The following is an 18,845-nucleotide window of genomic DNA, read 5'->3' as shown; positions in this document are numbered from 1 at the left end:
ACCTAATGAAGTGCACGGCTCCTCCTTCATTGTGTGTGTGGAGCTGTGATGGTTGGAGTCGAGCTGCAATTAAAAGGCCCATCAGAGCCGTCTGAACTGTCGCCGCCATCGATCGGCCTCGGCACACACTGTACGAATCCACAGAGAGGGGAGGACTACGGCGTGGGCGGCAGGGGAGCGAGGACCGAAGTTAGAGGAAGCGGAAATATTTCCTGTTCTGATGCTGGTGCGCTGATGGGCCAAAACCACAGACTGTATATAAAAGATGGAGGTAGCCACAGTGACATCACTGCTTAATGACATCGCATTGTTAAGACGTGTGGTGTGTTTTGTAACTTTTACACCTTTAATTAAACTGAGTCGAGTTTAGACTAAAACTAGCTTACATGCTGAAATTATGACAAGAACTAAACAACACTTTTGTTAAAGATTTGTTGTCACGAAGAAAAGACGGCGCCGTCTCAGCCGTGTTTGGATCTGTAGCCCTGCGTACCTGTGACCCCGCCCACTGACGTCACAGCCAACGTTAAAGAAGCACACAAACACAAACTTCATCCAACGGCCAGTTTTTACTTCTAAGCAACACAGATATTTTTTACAGTGGTCAGCATCAACACAGCCTGTCACACACAGACACACACACACACACAGGCAGCACGACCCCGCTCAGAGCAGGATGCGGTATTTGAGGGCGCGCGGGACTCTGTTGATGACGAGCCGTCCGTCATAACTGAGTGAAGCAAAGAGCCACGGGTCGGCCGATGACCACTCCGCCGCGTACACGCTGTCCTCGTGCTCCTCGTAGGTGGACACCACGCTGTCTTTCAGCGGCTCCTTACCCCTGCGGCGCACACACACACACACACACACACACACACACACACACACACACACACACACACACACACACACACACACACACACACACACAGGTGAGCTGTGAAATACCAGGCAGCCTCATTTGTCTTATTTTCACTGAAAGGTTGACTTAGATAATGTTTCCAACACAATGATGGGCAGTATCCATAGAAACAAGCATCATGAGGTCAGCAGCAGCATCAGCACCACGAGTGCCGACAGAGACGCTGCTCTGAACGCTGGAGGAGCAAATCTGTCGCCATCAGTCAGAGCAAGGCACCTTTGACCTGCGAGGTTCGAACCCGCGACCGTTCTGATGTGAACCTCAGCGTTCCCGGCTTCATCGACTCAAACCTTCAGGGAACCTTAAACCTATTCAGAATTGGAGGAATCGGCATCCCGGCGTCGTTCACTCAGGTCGCCGTGTGACGTGAGCGTTCCTCCCTCCATCGCCTGTGTGTTTAATTCTTTTATCGACTCGTGTTCATGGTACGAACGCCTGTTTGTACCTAAATATAATAACACAGCAATAAAATCAATAATGCAGGAAAAATACGCACAACGCGACTTTATGGTCGTGAGCGCGCAGACGTTTGGAGATTCTCCCGACTTAAAAAAAGATGAGCTGCTGAGTGTCTGTGAGGTCACTTCCTGTCTCGACCTGAGATGATGGTGGCTGAGCTGTAAAGCACAGACTAAATCAGACTTCAGCGTTAGCGCCGTCCCCACTTCCTCCCAAGCTCGCCGCTGTTAGCGCTCCTGAGGGGAAATCCTGACATCATATTTCACGTTAACCGTTTCACGCCGGCTCGAGCGGCTCCCTCCGGGCTGTGCCCCGAAATAAAATCACTCCTCAGCTCATCACTCGTGCGGATCCATCAGGAGGAGAAACGGGGACGAGCGCGTCTGATAAATACTCAGCCCGGCGCCAGTTAGTCTAACGGACCGGAGGGTTTAGGTCTCGTGTCATTGGATGGACACCGCCGTGACATTTGACTGTTTCAGGGGAGCAGCAGGTACGCTGATGATGTCACCAGGCACGCCTCTGCAGCCTGCACGTGCACGCTCGTCAGGGTCTTTGTGGCCTGTGTTCATGTTTTCAGTCAGGCTGTGAGCTAAACGCTGCGCAGCAGACGGAGCGCCACGGCGATGAACGTAGCAGTCACAGCAGTCTGTCAGATCGTTGTGGTTGCAGGGAGGTCGCCGTCCTCTTTTTGGTCTAGTGTGACTGAAGCTCCCCAAGCCCCGCCCACAATCAAGCCTCTGTCATTATTATTATCTTTATGGTCAAGTCTAATTCCTGCACACGCCGTGAGGTTTGCCTTCACGGTTCGACAGTAAGACTGAACAGATCCTTTTCACCAGAAACAAAATGTACAGTCTGAAAAAAATACCCACAAACCCACGGGAGGAACTGTGGAGTGGACACGCAGCGCACAGACGAGAGGGTCAGCGGCTGCAGTGGGAGGGTTCAAACTGGAGCTGAGTGCTGGTGATTAGGAAGGAGAGCTGATAATTGTGGATGAGAGTCGGTCATTGACGATGAGAGGCGGCGGCCGAGGCTGAGAGGGGGACTGGGAGCGTAATGGATGGAGGACGGCGGCAGGTTTGGAACCATTACAGACGATCTCCCTGCTGTGTGGGAATCAGCTCTAAACGCCACGGAGAAAAACTCCTGAAGTGTTTGACAGCAACGCATTTTTAATGTTTCCACTTTTATCACCGCGAGCGCCGCAGAGCCGGAGAGTTCAGCCCATCAGCTTTCATCTGAGAGGATGATTATCAAATAACGCGCTCAGAATATGCCGCGCTCGCGTCATCAGGCTCCTGATGGGCTCCTGACAGCGTGCCTTTACACAGAGCTGATGTGAAGGATAACATCGCAGCATCGGCACAGAGGTCAGAGTTCACGAGGGCTGTGAATCCAGAATAATAAAGTTGCACCTGATCATGTTTAAAGGAGGTGTGGAGAAGGAAATAACATGATAGCAGCGCCGCTCAAACACCTTTAAACCCCGCCCACGCACGTACAGATCACCTGCAGCTGATGGCTGTTTGCACAGGTGTCCACCCTCCCTCCTCTCACACCAACAGAGGTCACGTGAGGAAATAATAGCGTGTTAATAAGAAGGCCGTCCAAAACCAAACGGACCCTGGGGCGGCGGGAAGCGTGCCGTGCCCCCGACGGCTGCGTTAGGTTAGTCACAGTCACTCAGACGCCGCTGCAGGTACGGCGAGCTTTAAGCCTACGGCGGCTAACCTCTGACCCCTAACCCAAGGTTTTGCAGTGTTCCATCAAAGTCATGTGACCTGTCTGAAGTCAAAGGCAGTGTTCTCTCTTACTTGTCCTCCTGGTGAAGCTCCTCCCCCTCGCTGAGCTCCTCGTCATCCACCAGATGTCCAAATGGCTCCGAGGAGATGGACACCATGTTGGAGAGGATGAGGCGGCTGTCGCTGCTGGCCGTCAACACCAGCTGGTCGTGGCTGTGGTTGTAGCGGACGCTCCAAACCCTGAGGCCACACACACACACACACACACACCGAGGCGCTGGTTAGATTAAGAGTGGTGCTTTTTACGACCTCGCTGCACTTCCAAACAGGGTCTCCCAGAACCGCCAGCAGGCCCCTCCCCTACAGCACAGGTAAGATCCAGGCGATCACCTGGATCAGTCACAGCCGCCTGCACGCACGTTTCCACTGTGACCGAGGCTCTGAGAGGAGGCTGCTCTCATGTTATAATCGCTCACAGCTACACGCCCTGCAGCCGACTCACTCATGATGGAGCTTTAACAAGCCACACCCCCAGACCCACATCCATCTTTCAGACAGCTCACCGCAGACCAAATATGAAAACATGGCATCAGAGGCTCCGCCTCCGCTCCCAGTGAGTCTGGTGTGAAGTGTATTTCGGTCGCACTCACTACAGCTGCAGCCTGTAAACACTTACAGTTATTGTATATTCATAACATAACTTCATACAGCGCACACTGTAACATACCTATGATCAGTGTTGGTCAAGTTACTTGAAAAAAGTAATCAGTAACTAATTACCAATTACTTCCCCCAAAAAGTAATCCCGTTACTTTACTGATTACTTATAATCAGTAATTAATTACTTAGTTACTTCTTAAAAACACGATTTACAACCTGAATAGGTGATAAAGCGATAGATCTTTCAGCCCAATTCTACTTTTTCTGCATAATCCATCATACACAATGTAATCAAATGGAAAAGTCTCTTTTTAAAACTTGTGTTATTAGTTTTAATCTTTTAACTTTATGCATCAAGCAAAAAATTTAATTATATGCAACATTCTCTGACTGGAAGAAATTTGTTTAATACTTAAACCTATTTTCTGCACATTCCAGCACATAAAATAATTATTTTTTTGTGTGTGTTTACACTCACTCTTTCAAATAGATGCAAGTAAAACACAGCAGAAATAAAATAAAGTCAAAGACTCAGCGGTCCTTTTGCTCTATTTTCATCTGTAAAGCAGGAGTGGGTAGGCGGAGGTTTACCCTGGTGCAGGTGTGCCGCGGCGGTCAGTGGAAGAATCCGCGAGTTTCTCTGTGAATTTCCCATTACGTGGTAGCTACTCGGAGCTTGCTTGGAAGTTTAGGGGTTTTTTCGCTGTAAAAAGTTTTCTTCCCACGCACAACGGACACTAATGTTTTTGTCACTTTTCAACTCAAAGTAAGGTCAGTACTTCCACGCTTTAAACGCTGCACGCTCATACTCTCTCCCGCACTCGATATATGATCCACTGTTGATCTGCACACAGCTGCTGTCACTAACGGCGCACTCGCTTACGTCACTGTCATGAGACACTCTCGCAATAAAATCACGGTTTTAGTAACGCAATAACACAGCGTTCCTACGGGAAAGTAACGGTAATCTAATTACCATTTTTGCAAAAGTAATCCCTTACTTTACTCGTTACCTGAAAAAAGTAATCAGATTAATGCCCATCTCTGCCTATGATAGATCCATATTCTGTAATATATCTGTATTATTGCTAAAGCACTTAAAGTAATCTGACGCATTTATTTGACTTTAAGCCCAAAGAGTCGATAAACTGAGACGCACTGATGAAGTGACTCCTCCTTATCTTATATTATCATCTCTCACAGCTGTGTGGTTTCACTCGCCCACACACCTGAGTCTGACCTCGGCACCATGTTGGGCTTTGAACCAGCAGGAGGTCCCCTTCAGTCTGAAATGAGCTAAGTTTTCCAGCAGCACCGGGGAGCCAGGCGGGCTTTAGAGGAGCGGCGCAGAGCTTCCCAGCAGTAACTGAGCTCGCCTTAGTGGGAAGGACATCATGGTGACAAAACCTGAGGACCAATCACTGGTGAACGTCTTACATTAGCCCCTCCCATCCCTGTGTTTTTGGTGTTTTTTTGTAGAGAGGGGCTCTGTGCCTGTATTTGTAAGAGCGCTGCGTGTGAGAGCCAAACGCTCGGACCAATCGTGCGTGAGGAGACCACACGAGAAGCTCCTGCATCCATCTCGTTCACGCACTCGCGCCCACACCCATCATGCGGTAAACACGGCGACTCCACAGTGTGTCTCTGCGAGCGTTCACGTGCCAGCAATGGGGATTCTGTTCCTCGCGGCCGACGTCTGAGCTTCTCATGAGCTGATGATATCATAAATGATGCTTTCTTTCTCTCCTCCCCACCTTTCCCCTCGCTCTCTCTGATTGGTCACTCCGACTCCCGCCTTGCTCTCTCTCTGCGAGCCCGGGGGTGCAGCTCAGAGTCCCAGTTCCCTCACAGGGAGGGATTGAGGGATAACCGAGGCTGTTGACAGAAAATCAGCCACGGCCACGCCGTTCCCCGCGCTCCCCTAATCCGCTTCCCTGCTAAAAAATAGTCCCTAATACCCCCAGCAGCCCTGAGGCCATATCCTGACTGCGCTCCGAAAAACGAGCACACACACACACACACACACACACACACACACACACACACACACACACACACACACACAGACACACACATGCACTACACAAAAGATGCGTGAACATGCAGAAACCACACACAGAGATAAAAAGAAAACATGTCCAGAAAGACAGATTAGATGCTCACGCACGCACGCACGCACGCACGCACGCACGCACGCACGCACGCACGCACGCACACACACACACACACACACACACACACACACACACACACCTACCTATATCTCGTATCACAAGAGATCCCATCTGCAGCCATGGATATGTTTGCCAACTCTACTTTGGTTTGGAGATAACGGCTGCTCTTGAGTGTGTGTCTCTCTGTGTGTGTGTGTGTGTGTGTGTGTGTGTATCAGGTAAGGGTTGGTGTGCTGCAGCAGTAGCCCAGTTTGGCTCTCAGACACACTGATCATCTATTCAGCTCACACACACACACACACACACACACACACACACACACACACACACACACACACACACAGAGCGGACGACCCCGAGCAGGCTGGGTGGCGCTGCGCTCCGGTCCTCAGTGACAAAGCGAGTGGCTGCGTGTTTAATTAGTAATGAGGGCGTGACGAACTTTTTCTGCAGCGGGAGCGGTCAGGCCGTTTCATTAGCTGGGAGATAAAGGTGTTAATAAAAGCAGGAGCCAATGAGCAGCACGGCCATGTTTCTCCTCACTGCGGCTCAAGTGTCCTGCGACTAGGGATGGGTATCGTTTAAGTTTTATCCGATACCGGTGCCAAACCGGTACTTTTGAAACGGTGCCGGTGCTCAAACCGGTGCTTAAAGAATGGAGAACACAAAATTGGTCCAAAAACCTCTCATGTTCAGCTGGTTTTTCGTAAAAAGATAACAATGTTAGCCTTTTCTGCAGCTATGGGGCATATATGGTATCACTCTTGGATGGAAGCAGTGCTTAAACAATGGAAAAAACACAAACTTTGTCCAAAAACCTCTCATGTTTAACTGTTTTCCACTTTTTTTTGGTCATTTTAGCCTTTTTGGCCAGGGTGAAGGGAGTATCTGCCATCAAACAAGAGGACAGCCGCATGTAGCTATGATGATGTTTGCTAGTTCACCTTACATGCATTAATGTAATAACGTGGTTAGCCTACTCAACGTAAATTACACACGAACAACATTAAGCTACTCACGCAGAGAAGAACGGCTGCTGCTGCCATCAAATACGGCGCATTTCTCGGCTTTAAAAAAACCCCCGCTATGCGTCGCCAGGTGTTTCATCGGATTCGAGGTGTTACCTCCTTTGACAGTATCACAGTATCAGCTTAAAGCACTTGTTGCAGGCTGCTGAGTTTGCTTATTTTGCTGTGAAGTACAGCCAGACTTTTGACCGCTTCGCTTTGGGCATTTTTAATCTGTAGCTCTGCATAAAAGAACGTACGTACCTGGCCCCGCCTACTATCCTCGGAAACGTAAAATGATTGGCTAGAAGTGTATCACAGCTCAGGAAAAAAAGCACCGAAATAAAGCACTGAAATGTGCGCTGCTTTTCGATCTGGTTACTACCATTTATGTCAGAACCGGTGCCATCATGGCACCGGACACCGGTACCATCCCTACCTGCGACCCTACAGTTGGTTCTGCAGATGAAGTCAGGAGAGGTTTGCACACGTGCACACAGGAAGCTTTAATGAAAGAATCACTGCTTCCTGTCAGAGCGTCTCAAATATTAAAGCTCATGTTTGCTTCCCGTCGCTGTCTGCATCTGTTTTATTTTGCCAGTGACTTTCTTTGCCTTCCATTTCCTGTCCTTGTCTGTGTTCCCACCTTTGTCATGTGCTGCCCCGCCCTCATCGTTCACCTCTGACTCTGGTTTTTCTGCTGAGCTTCATTAAAGCTCGTCTAAAGATAATGAAGCAAAGGCCAAACGTGACATTAACGCGGTGACACCACATCCTGAGCACAGGTCAGCACATCTCGCCGCTCGTTCTGGAGGCGGGTGGAAAACATCCCCCTCAGAATCAGCTGTTATATTTAATGAGGCCGTGCAGATGATCCTGCAGGTTACGAACACATGCTTCACCTGCTCTATCGTCTTCTGAGCAGACACCTCTGCCACAGGCTGAGGAGAGCCCTGAAAGTTTACCCAGAATGCACTTTGGGATCAAACATGAGGCACCAGCGCTGCTTCCTGCAGATATTAAACTGCTGCAAGTTATTCTCGGCCTTGGTGTAAATGTGATTGTTTTTTTAAAAAAGCTGAAATTAATTTTTAGCCCTGAAATGTTCACCTGGAGGTCTGCTGCAGGTGTGACGTCACGACTCCAAATGCTTAAATACTTACAGCTCCACATTTGTACTCCTGAAACTGTGAAAATAAAGACTGTTACAGCTCTGTGGCAGACTGGAGCTGGGGATGGAACCTCCTGAGCTGCAGCCACGTCGGGCTACATGAAGGTTAAAGGTCGCATGGCTACATTAAATAAACTGAAGTAACTGTATTTAAAGAAAACTACAATAACTTGGGGACTACTTTCAGATTTGAGCCCAAATTAAAGAAAAATCTGCAACACTTCACTTCATGGGCTCCAGCTGGAACTCCACCCACATATGGGCACGGTTCAGGTGTTGGACACCCGCCCTGACCTCTCTGCATCCACCCACCAGTGCGAGTGCTCCTCCAGCGTCTTCACGGGCTCCTGCACGCTGCGCACGTCCCAGAACTTGACCTTGCAGTCGTCCCCGCAGCTGGCCAGGTAGTACTGGCGGTTTGGGTTAAAGTCCAGGTCGCGCACCAGCTGACCGTGGGCGTTCTCTATACAGTAGATCTGACTGGATAGAGAGGGAGAGAGAGCGGTTAGAGGCATGAAGGCAAATGCACAAGAGCAGAAACGAGCAGGATGAGAGTGAGAGGAAGCAACGAATGAGAGGAAGCAACGAATGCGAGGAAGAGGAGGAGGCGTAACAACAAGAGCAGATATGAGGGAGAGGAAGCTTCACCGAGGCTTCCCGGGTAAATCAAAGCCTCTCTGTGTCGCCGTCAGCGAAGGCCAGCCTCAATAAAGCGGCCAACACCGGTGGTGGTAAATTACAAAGGCGAGCCTCACAACGGCACAGCCTCGACTTCCTGCTAACAGACACGACAGCGCCTCCACCTCCTTTTATCTCCCTCAAACACACCTTTAAAAGAAAAACCGTCCCGCTCTCACACCCTTCCTCCTCTGACCTCAGAGCAGCGACTCCTCTGTGGTTACCGCTGTAAGAGGCGAATTCAGGCCGTCACCCGTGAAGCGCTGCCAACGTTCAGCTCGGTCAGCCGGAGCGCGGCGTGAGCACAATGACAGCAAACGCCGCGCTCTTAAAGATTCTCATTAGTGGAGCATCACCAGGGAAGAACCAGTGCTCCCAGAGCTCACGGGTGGAGGCTGAGGTTTTTACACCACCCTGAGAATGAATGCATTTAAAATGTTATTAAAAAGACAGCGCGCCCAACAAAAGCCTGGAGCTGCAACATTTAAAGCTGCTGTTCTTCACTGAAAAATACAACATCGATTAAATGGAACAGGTCGGGGTGGGTTCCAAAGCAGCTTGCAGAGAATAAAGCAGCTTAAACACTCTGAACTGTACATGATTTGTTACTCGCCTGCACCGGCAGGTATGAGCTGAGCCACAAGCTGATGTGGGTGGGGTCCGAGGTCAGCTGATCCATCAGGACCGCCTCTGCAGTGGCAGGTGGACTCAAAGAAGCTCATCTGAAGTGGGGAGGGGGTAGAAATCTGGTAAATGTACAGGCATCATTGTGCTTTTCTGCTCCATGTGACCCCACTGAAGCAGCCGGACATCGAACGCCCAACCTTCACGTCCAGGAAGATGACTCGTTAGATCAAAAGTTTCCTGACGGGCCCGACTCACAGAGAGACCACTGTTACACGGTTATCACTCAGTAACATGCTGCATTTGTCAAAACTCTAAGTTTAGTCCAGGAATGATCTCAGCGTTTGGTCTTTAGTGCCGGCTCCGTTCTTTCTGAGAGGCTGCAGAATTCAAAACGACGACTTAATTGAGACAAATGAAGACGACATTTATGGAACGTTTTACCTGCTGCTTGCTTTGGTTTGCTCCGGAGTCGGAGGTAATAGTTGGAGCAGACAATCACACTCTGCGTGCAGGCTACCGGCCAGCAGCCATCGCACGGCTTCTTTTGTTTCCGCCTCCAACCCAGACCTGGTCAGAGGGATCAGCCTGTGGTCTGGCTTCAGCTCTGGTCACTTCCTGTTTTATGTCTTTGTTTCTCTCAGCTTCTGTTCAGTGATTTTCCCTTTGTTTTCATTACTTTTTGCCTGTTGTGTCCACATTTCCACAAACGTGACACCCGAGCGTGCAAATTATGCACGAGTAGATGGAAACCTGCGTGAGTGAAGTGGTGGCGCCTCGGCCACAAATGCAGCGCAGTGTTGCAGAAACTGCAGGTTTTCTGCAGGCCGGCTTGGCCCGGCACGGCTCGGCTTTGTTCGTCTGCGTGGAAAGCCTCTGTGTTGTGGCGCAGCTGGATGCCAACAGCAGCTAGCCAGCTAGCTCGTCGCCCCACTGATTGCGATAGGCAATTAACATGCTAATTAAAAATCTCATTAAAATAAGGAAGGAATAAGAGAACGACCCGAGGCAGACCGCTGGGCTCCAATTAGGTCGAGACGGCTCGGGGACTGTGTGCGACTCAGGAAATGTCAAACAACGAGGAAGAAGTTGAAGCCCACAGAGAGCGAGGGGACGCACGGCCGGCGTGACCCCTCGCTCTGCTCACACCTGCAGATCTGAGTTGATGCCGGACATAGAGCCGTCACCCTGAAGGTCTGACGTGCGCCGCGTCGGTCACGGCATGCTTCAAGTTTTTTATTATTTAGCATCATCACACATGACAGACTCACTGCTCCACCCACTGAACCCACTCAAGCAGGAGAAGACGGAGGATGGACCAAACATGGCGCCTCTCATGTCTTCTCCTTGGACACTTGGCCTGGAGCCACGTGACCACGCCCACCCTTAGATGTATCTGGATGAAATGGTCGTTTCTGTTTTTTTCTACATGTCTGAATTATTTCTCCGATGGAGGCCACAAGCGTTGCTGATGTTCTGATGAGCTGACAGATGTTTTCCATCTCGCTGAAGATAAACAGGCTTCAGAGGGCCTGATGCTTTTATAAATGAGCGGCTCTCATTTCCTGTGTGATGTGATGCCGTCAGTGTTTCTGACCATGAGGACACTCCTACTCCAGCTCGGTACGATTGGTGTCAATAACATGCGTCACCATGGTTACGTCTTTACGTGTCACTCCAACATAAAGACAGCACCATCAGTGAGGATAAGTCGTACCTGCCTTCGACGACAGCGTTCCTCCTGACCTGCCTGTGACATCACTTTCCTGGATGCTGATGCATGTGCGGGTCACGGGGATGTTGGGTCGCCGGTAGGAATAAATACGCCCGAGCTCGTCAAGCAGCAGCTTCCTGATCCGAGCTGACTCGGAACTTCTGGTGAACTCCCAAAATAGCAATTTCATGAGTAATTTCGAGTCGCAGCACATGATTTATTTACAGCGCCGCCTCCCTGTCCTGCGTACGACTCTGAGGTATAAGGCGTGACCCGGGGCTGTAGGGTGGCTGGTGTTCAACCCGGCCCGCTGTGGAATGGGACGCGCCCGCCGCGTGAAAAGGAAATGGAGCAGGAAATTGGGTTAGTTTCGCTCTTTCCCTCTCTGGTGTCTCTGAGCGATCCCCCCGCCAAGCACGCAGGCACACACCGGCACACGCAACCCTGCCCCCCCCCGGCCCGGCCTAATGGAGGAGGGACCTGGGACTGTGTGTGTGTGTGTCTGTGTGTTTATGTTTGCATGAGCAGGATTAGAGCTACAGTCGACCCATCAAACACGCTCAATCTTAAGTCATCCAGCGAGTGTGTGTGATGGGGGGCTGACGAGGGGACGGGGACCTATTACACACACTGTTACACACACACGCAGATAAAAACATAAAACCGGGAAAACACACTCCCACAAATACCATTTATGTGTGTAAATACAGGCAGAGTGTGAGCAGGAAGCTACAAAGGTAGAGACGCACACACACACAGGCTTAGTCTGGGTGATAAATCTCTCTGCTGAGGGGATCGACAATCTCACACACACACACATACACACACATCCCTGTTTCCATGGCAACCACAGCAAGATGGGAGGGGGAAGAAAAGAAAAATCGAAAGAGGAGAGCAATCATTTCATCGCTGATCAAAATTAAAGCCTGGCTTTGAGATGGAGCTGGCAGAGAAAGAAAGATGGGAGCAGGAGAGGGAGGCAGGGAGGGGGGAGGAGGGGGAGGAGCCTGCAAACGAACAAAAAGTAAAGGATCGTGGCATCAAGCAGGCTAAACGATGGAGGAGAGCACAGAGGTTCGTGTGAAGCAAAGAGTCCAAACTTCCAACATAAACGAAGTTTAAACACCTGAAACCTGCGTTTGTTATACTGCCCAGCAGGGGGCGACGCCCCCGATCATAAACACAAAGGAGAAAATGAGCTCGCTGCTCACCTGATCTCTGAGCTCGCTGAACTCTTTCATGATGATTTTATGTTCTCAGGTCTTACTGAATAAAACATCTGACCGATCACGTGACTGCGGTGAGGTTACTGTCCCAACTGATAACCAATCAGTGCAGGAAACAAAGGCCAAAGAGTGCAAATATTCACCCAGTTTCCCCCTTTCTCCCTGTAACCTCCGTCCAGCGTGTGCTGCAGCAGGTGGAGCAGCTAAATAAGCACGGCGGTGGGGGTGTTAAACGTAAAGGTGTTCTCTGTAATTATTTCAAAGCCTGCATAAGGTCCCGACCCCTCCATTATGAGAGCTACAGCGGGATGTCTGGTTCGTGTCTTCCGAGGAAAAGCCCGGAGCGCGGGAAAAGGTCACGGATGATCGATCTGACAGCGGCAGGGTTCAAAAGGTCACCCTCAAATCAACAGTGGCATATGGAAGAGCACTATTTCAAAAACAGCTGACATCTTTTGCATAATGGCCCGTATTTGAATGTGAAATATGATACTTTGAACAGCCAACACTTTTTGCATAATAGAGCCAGATTTGAATATGTGAATAAAATATGCTAACCTCGGCTAACCTATCATCACGGCACGCCGAGGCGCTGATGGGTAGGTGGAATGGAAACGCTGGTTTTGGTCAGGCAGCGTTCGGGCTGATCCAGGCGAGGAGGTTTGACGATGTCCGCTCGTCGTCTTTGAACCAGCAGAGAGCCGGCGTTTAAAGAAGCAAATGGCACCGCCATCAATCATTTCGGCTTCTTTCGCTTCGCTCTACATATCTGCTCGTTCTGCACATGCTCACATACACACCACAGGGGAGATGTACAGGATCCATGCTTCACTGCAACACGGCACTGCTGTTCAGTATGCACCCTGCAGAGCATGGTATGGCTGCAGGCCTGACAGCTATTACACAGCTCAGTGTGCGTCTGTGTGTGTCTCACTGTGGACTGTGGGTCCAAAAGGGAACTCTGAGTCGATGCAGAGTAAGAACATCTCCAGTGACAGGCCTCTCTCCCTCATAGAGAGGCACAGCTACATGCCCAGTGGCGAGTACTACATGGCTGTTAGCTAGCCTAATATTATTCAAAGGCTTAAAGCCACCCGGTGGGCCCACAGTCAGATCCTCACAAACTAACAACTTGTTTTCATCTTTCCTCTTTAAAGACGTTTTTAACTTACAAACAGCAGTTACTGGTTGTCCAAAGTGGGAAGTTATTTTAAAAAAAAGTTATTTCTTTGTCTCTGGGAACAGTCCATTTACTCTCTGCAGTCAGCAAGACTTCACATCCGAGTTATTCCACATGGAAGTATGGTTTGTGCCTCTGTGGGGAGACGAGTTACCCGCACAAACAGGAAGCAGCTATGAGAAAGGAGGAAATGGGGCACTTTGAACCAATCCATGATTCCTATAGTGCGCCAAAGCATCCTCGTCACCCAGGCCTGCAGACCGGGGACAGACCAGACCAAAGAAAGTCTTCTTCTGCCTTGGAAACTTGGAAACTGAGAATGTTTGCCTTCAAAATAAAAGTTGACCTTACCAGTGCCACAAACATGCTTCAAAAGGCACTTATTTTGAAGGGCACCAAAGAAATCTCAAGCTTTTTGGTGTAGCATGTTCTTCGCCACTGAATTCAACCAATGACAGAAACGTGGGGGAACCGTTCACCAACCGGTTGGGTTGAATCCATGTTTTTCCCTGGTGACTGCAGGTCGCCCAGCAGTCTGCATGGCTGCGTGCCTGAGACGTAAATCTGTTTCATCACCTAAACCAGGGGTGGGGGAACTCCAGGTCTCAAGGGCCAGTGTCCTTGGTTAAAAGACCTCCTCAACAGTTCTCCAGAGGCCTGGTGATGAACTAAACATTTGATTCAGGTGTGTTGACCCAGGGTGAGATCTAAAACCTGCAGGGCTTGGCCCTCAAGGCCCGGAGTTCCCCACCTCTTACCTAAACTAACAGAGAAGTCTCGATGCATGAACACAGCCAAATAGTTTTACAGGTTAACCCGACCAAGAAATCCTGCTGCCTCTACCAACTGAGTAGCTGTGCTGCTTAAACCTAAACACACGTGGAGGATCACGCGACCTTTACACGAGTGGAACTGTACCGAAAACAAGTAAATACCAAACATCCTGACGAAACTGGTCCCAGTTCTTGAACTGGTTGAGAACATGACTCCAGCCCAGACATCTGGCAGTAGCTCCGATGGAGCTGTTGACTGACCAAGAAACACAGCGATTGGAAGAAGAAACCAAAGTAATGCAGACTGGATCCCGAATCACATACGTCGCTACATGCTTTTAGAAATACTGACAGTGTGGAGAGAGCCGCCTTTCTCAGAACAAACTGCGTGATTGGCTTGTCCAAAGAACACAATGAGTAGGCGGTCCTTCAAGGCGGCCCAGGACGCAGTGAACCGCCTCTGAATGAAGCCTCAGGCATCAGTGCAGCGTCACCCGAGCGCCTTCGGGGCGCCTTCGGAGCACTGCGTAGAGCGATCGGCGTCCTCTCACAGGTGCTGTGAGCAGGTCTCTGTGGGGTCATACGCTTTACATTTTTATGACCGGCTGCATGTTTCGGGTTGTCGTGTCACGCTGGATAAACCTGGAGTGAGCGACTGCAGATAAGTGCATGAGACTTTTGCATAGCTCTGCTGCCTGTTCTCAGTTTTTATGTCCTTCAGCACCAGCAACCATGGTTACACTCCAGCGCTGTGAGCCCTTTAATTAGAGACAATCACACTCTGAATTCTATTGTTGTAAACCGATGACTGACTTTATTGACGAGCTCCACATGGCTTTAGGAATCAAAAATGTGCGAGTAAAGCTGAATTACTGACATTTTAGTTATTCTGACATTGAGCTGGATCCTTTCTGGACTGTTTGTGTACACATCACCAGCTCCAATCTGCAGGATAATTAATCTGCTGTATATAATTATGTGATATTTGTTACAGCCCACATGCTCCACTCTGTGAGCTGATGCACATTTTGCACACATTGTTCATCTCTGCAACAATGCTGCCCAGCTCTCACTAACGACCTGTGGCACAACTGAAATAAGACCTTTTAAAAATACATTAATGAAACAGACCTGCCTAAAAATAAAAAATAAAAAAATCACAACAGCAGCTCAGTACAGCAGGGATTACTCTGTGAATAATGTAAAAGCAAAGGTGCAGTGAGAACAGCCGGCTGAGGAGGAGTGAGAGTGTGTCAGGATTTTCCATTAAACACAGTTTTCTGTCCCCGTATCAGAGCCGAGTATTCCATAATTTACATAATGCTGCATATTACATCAGTACAAAGTGGAACAGGCATCATATATGTTTTATAAGCAGCACTATCTTTGCTTTTTTTTTTTTTTTTTAAAGAAAAAAGCTATGCATCTGGGAGGCAAGAGGGTGCTGTAGAGACCAAGCTCCTCTCCAGGGTGTTAGATAACCAGCTCGAGGCGTCTGCTGCTGGTGGAGCTGCACTCCCAGTCCTTATTTTAGAGAAGAGGAGAAAAAGAATGCTATAGTCACACCAGAGAACCACTGTTGACTGAATGCACAACCAAAATTATTGCCATCGTGCGCAATTAACTTGCAACCAGTTTAGAACTGGTCTGCATCCGGTCTGTAACCGGCCTGCATCCAGTCTGTAACCAGCCTGCATCCAGTCTGTAACCCGTCTGCATCCAGTCTGTAATCGGTCTGTAACCAGCCTGCATCCAGTCTGTAACCGGTATGCATCCGGTATGCATCCAGTCTGTAACCAGCCTGCATCCAGTCTGTAACCGGTCTGTAACCAGCCTGCATCCAGTCCGTAACCGGTATGCATCCAGTTTGTAACCGGTCTGTAACCAGCCTGCATCCAGTCCGTAACCGGTATGCATCCAGTCTGTAACCGGTATGCATCCAGTCAGTAACCGGTATGCATCCAGTCTGTAACCGGTATGCATCCAGTCTGTAACCAGCCTGCATCCAGTCTGTAACCCGTCTGCATCCAGTCTGTAATCGGTCTGTAACCAGCCTGCATCCAGTCTGTAACCGGTATGCATCCAGTCTGTAACCAGCCTGCATCCAGTCTGTAACCGGTCTGTAACCAGCCTGCATCCAGTCCGTAACCGGTATGCATCCAGTTTGTAACCGGTCTGTAACCAGCCTGCATCCAGTCCGTAACCGGTATGCATCCAGTCTGTAACCGGTATGCATCCAGTCAGTAACCGGTATGCATCCAGTCTGTAACCGGTATGCATCCAGTCTGTAACCGGTCTGTAACAGGTCTGCATCCGGTATGCATCCAGTCTGTAACCAGCCTGCATCCAGTCCGTAACCGGCCTGCATCCAGTCCGTAACCGGTATGCATCCAGTCTGTAACCAGCCAGGAGAGTGTTGCACCATCATCTCAGCCTAAGAAAATACGAGCAGTCAGTCAGTGAATGGAAACAAATTCAAAGCAGTGAGAGGAAACCACCGATGGGTCGGTCTATTTTTACTCTGTGTGTCAGAGAGAAGTGGGGGGAGACACCTCAGAGGTCACCTGCAGAGGTAGTGGAGCATGATGATAGGCTGACACACACAGACACACACACGCGCACACAGACACAAAGACTGCTCTTTCACACTTGCAGCCACTTCACACATGCACAGACAGTGAAACACAAACACGACATGCTGTGACCTCGGTGTGTGTGTGTGTGTGTGTGTGTCTCTCTGTGTGTGTCTGTGTCTACTGAAGCATCTGAATGTTTTTTATTCTTTTACATTTTTAGATTTGTGTATCAATTTTGTGCCGTTAAAGCAGAGCTCAGAGAAAACAAACCATCACTGTTTGTGATCCAACAGGAAGAGTCACTGTTTTGACATGTCAGCATATCAGAGTGGCAGACATCGCTTCAATTTATATATACATTGTTGAAAAATTCGACCACGTGTGTCGGGGTCTCAGTTGGTCGTACAGACGTCAAACAGTAAGTAAATGATGTTTGTTTGTTTTGTTTTTTAAACACAAGCACGTTTTTCTTTTTACTGATGAATGGTTAAGGTTTGGGTTTCTGCTCGTCTCTCAATGTAAGGTGATCTAACAAACACAGCTGTGACACACGCATGCTGATCTGACATGTAACACGGGCAAAAGGCTCGATCAGGAACTGCTGCACTTTCCAGTATTCGGCCCAAACCATCGTCCAGCAAACTCCTCAGCTACAGGAGCGGCATTTGTCATTAACAAATGAGTATTTGTCCGTTTGCAAAGTTACTAAACCACAAAACCTCAGACAGCAGGCGGTCTGACGTCTTCAGAAAAGACTGAAAAATGAAATCTGTGGTTTTTTCCATGTTCATTCAGAAGTTTGGAATTTTAAGGAAACAATAAAAATAAATGACAGTTTTGGACTGTAGTCGGGTTTTCAGATGATGTACATGTTATTTATTCTCTGTGCTTGTTTGCTGCATTAGTCCTTTTTTTGTTGGCACATCAAACATGTGCAGATGAGACTCTTTTTTTGTTTCCTTTGCAGAGTTAAAATGATTTTGTCTGTGCTGAGCTGATGGAGGACTGCTCTGAGATCAGCTACTAAAATACTTAATGATTATTTTTCTGTCAGTTTAATCTAATAAATGGATCATTTACACAGGTCTGGAGGGACAAACACAGGTCATGAGCTTCCTGGATCTCTGAATATGAGGCCACTCAGGTGTCGTCCTCCGGTCAGGTGGAGGTATAAATTCAAAGAGGAGAAGATTAGGTTTGACTTTAACTGTAACTGAAATGTGGTTTGTTAGTTTGATGTTTGGTTGTCTCTTGCCTCCACCCCGACCTCCTCTGTGCATCTCTTTACCTGCTGTTGGTTCAGACACTTTGGACCAAACGAATCAAACGAGGAGACAAATACGTCCTAATCCAAGAAAAAAAACAAATGTGCTGCAAGAGCTCCTCATTTCCAAGTTTCAGCTTATTTTTAAAAAAACATGAACCGCATACTTAAAATGAAAAAATGAATCAAAGTGCAGATTTTCAGTCCTGACAGCACTTGGATATATTCCTGCACAAACATCTTACTTTATTTAAACCAACGAAAAAGTCGATCGTCCTTATCGGACCATTTTATTGTTTTTCTTTAAAACGTCTGTCATGGTGCGCCCTCTGCTGGCTGCACGTGTCCCTGCAGACTATAATGGTGTGTTTTCACAGCGATATCAGGGATGAGGCTGCTCTCTGCTAACAAGCCCCGCTCCGCCGCCCCCTCCTTCCCTTTGTGCCGATGGCTAAATCAGTACTGTTGCATCCTTCAAAACAGCACAGCGGGAGGAGAGCGGCCAAAACGGGGTGTGCAGGAACTCTTTAATTTGTTATGGGGCTGACGGGGAGCGATATCAATGATTCAACTATCTTATCTGGCCCTGTGATACGCATCGTGTAAATACATTCTTACTCTCTCCTCCTCTCTCCTTCACCCGGCACCCCTCTCAGTCTCTTCAGCACT

At 48.9% G+C, this 18,845-nt stretch overlaps 1 protein-coding gene across 2 annotated transcripts in view; it reads right to left on the bottom strand.

Moving 5' to 3' along the window:
* Nucleotides 1-540: 540 nt before the first annotated feature.
* eipr1 (EARP complex and GARP complex interacting protein 1) overlaps nt 541-18,845 on the bottom strand; it is a 50,737-nt gene continuing 32,432 nt past the window's right edge. The window contains exons 8-10 of one of the 2 annotated variants that reach the window (XM_080870356.1): nt 8,454-8,621; nt 3,202-3,369; nt 541-841 (exon numbers count right to left, since the gene is read on the bottom strand). In XM_080870356.1, coding sequence (XP_080726482.1) covers nt 667-841; nt 3,202-3,369; nt 8,454-8,621 — 511 coding nt within the window. In that variant the 3' untranslated portion in view covers nt 541-666. The remainder of the gene's footprint in view (nt 842-3,201; nt 3,370-8,453; nt 8,622-18,845) is intronic. The other variant, XM_080870357.1, reaches the window with a different exon arrangement.

Source organism: Rhamphochromis sp. 'chilingali' (assembly GCF_963969265.1).
Source record: "Rhamphochromis sp. 'chilingali' genome assembly, chromosome: 21".
Lineage (NCBI taxonomy): Eukaryota > Metazoa > Chordata > Actinopteri > Cichliformes > Cichlidae > Rhamphochromis > Rhamphochromis sp. 'chilingali'.
Note: the sequence above shows the minus strand (reverse complement) of the source record. Positions and strands in the feature narration are given on the sequence as shown.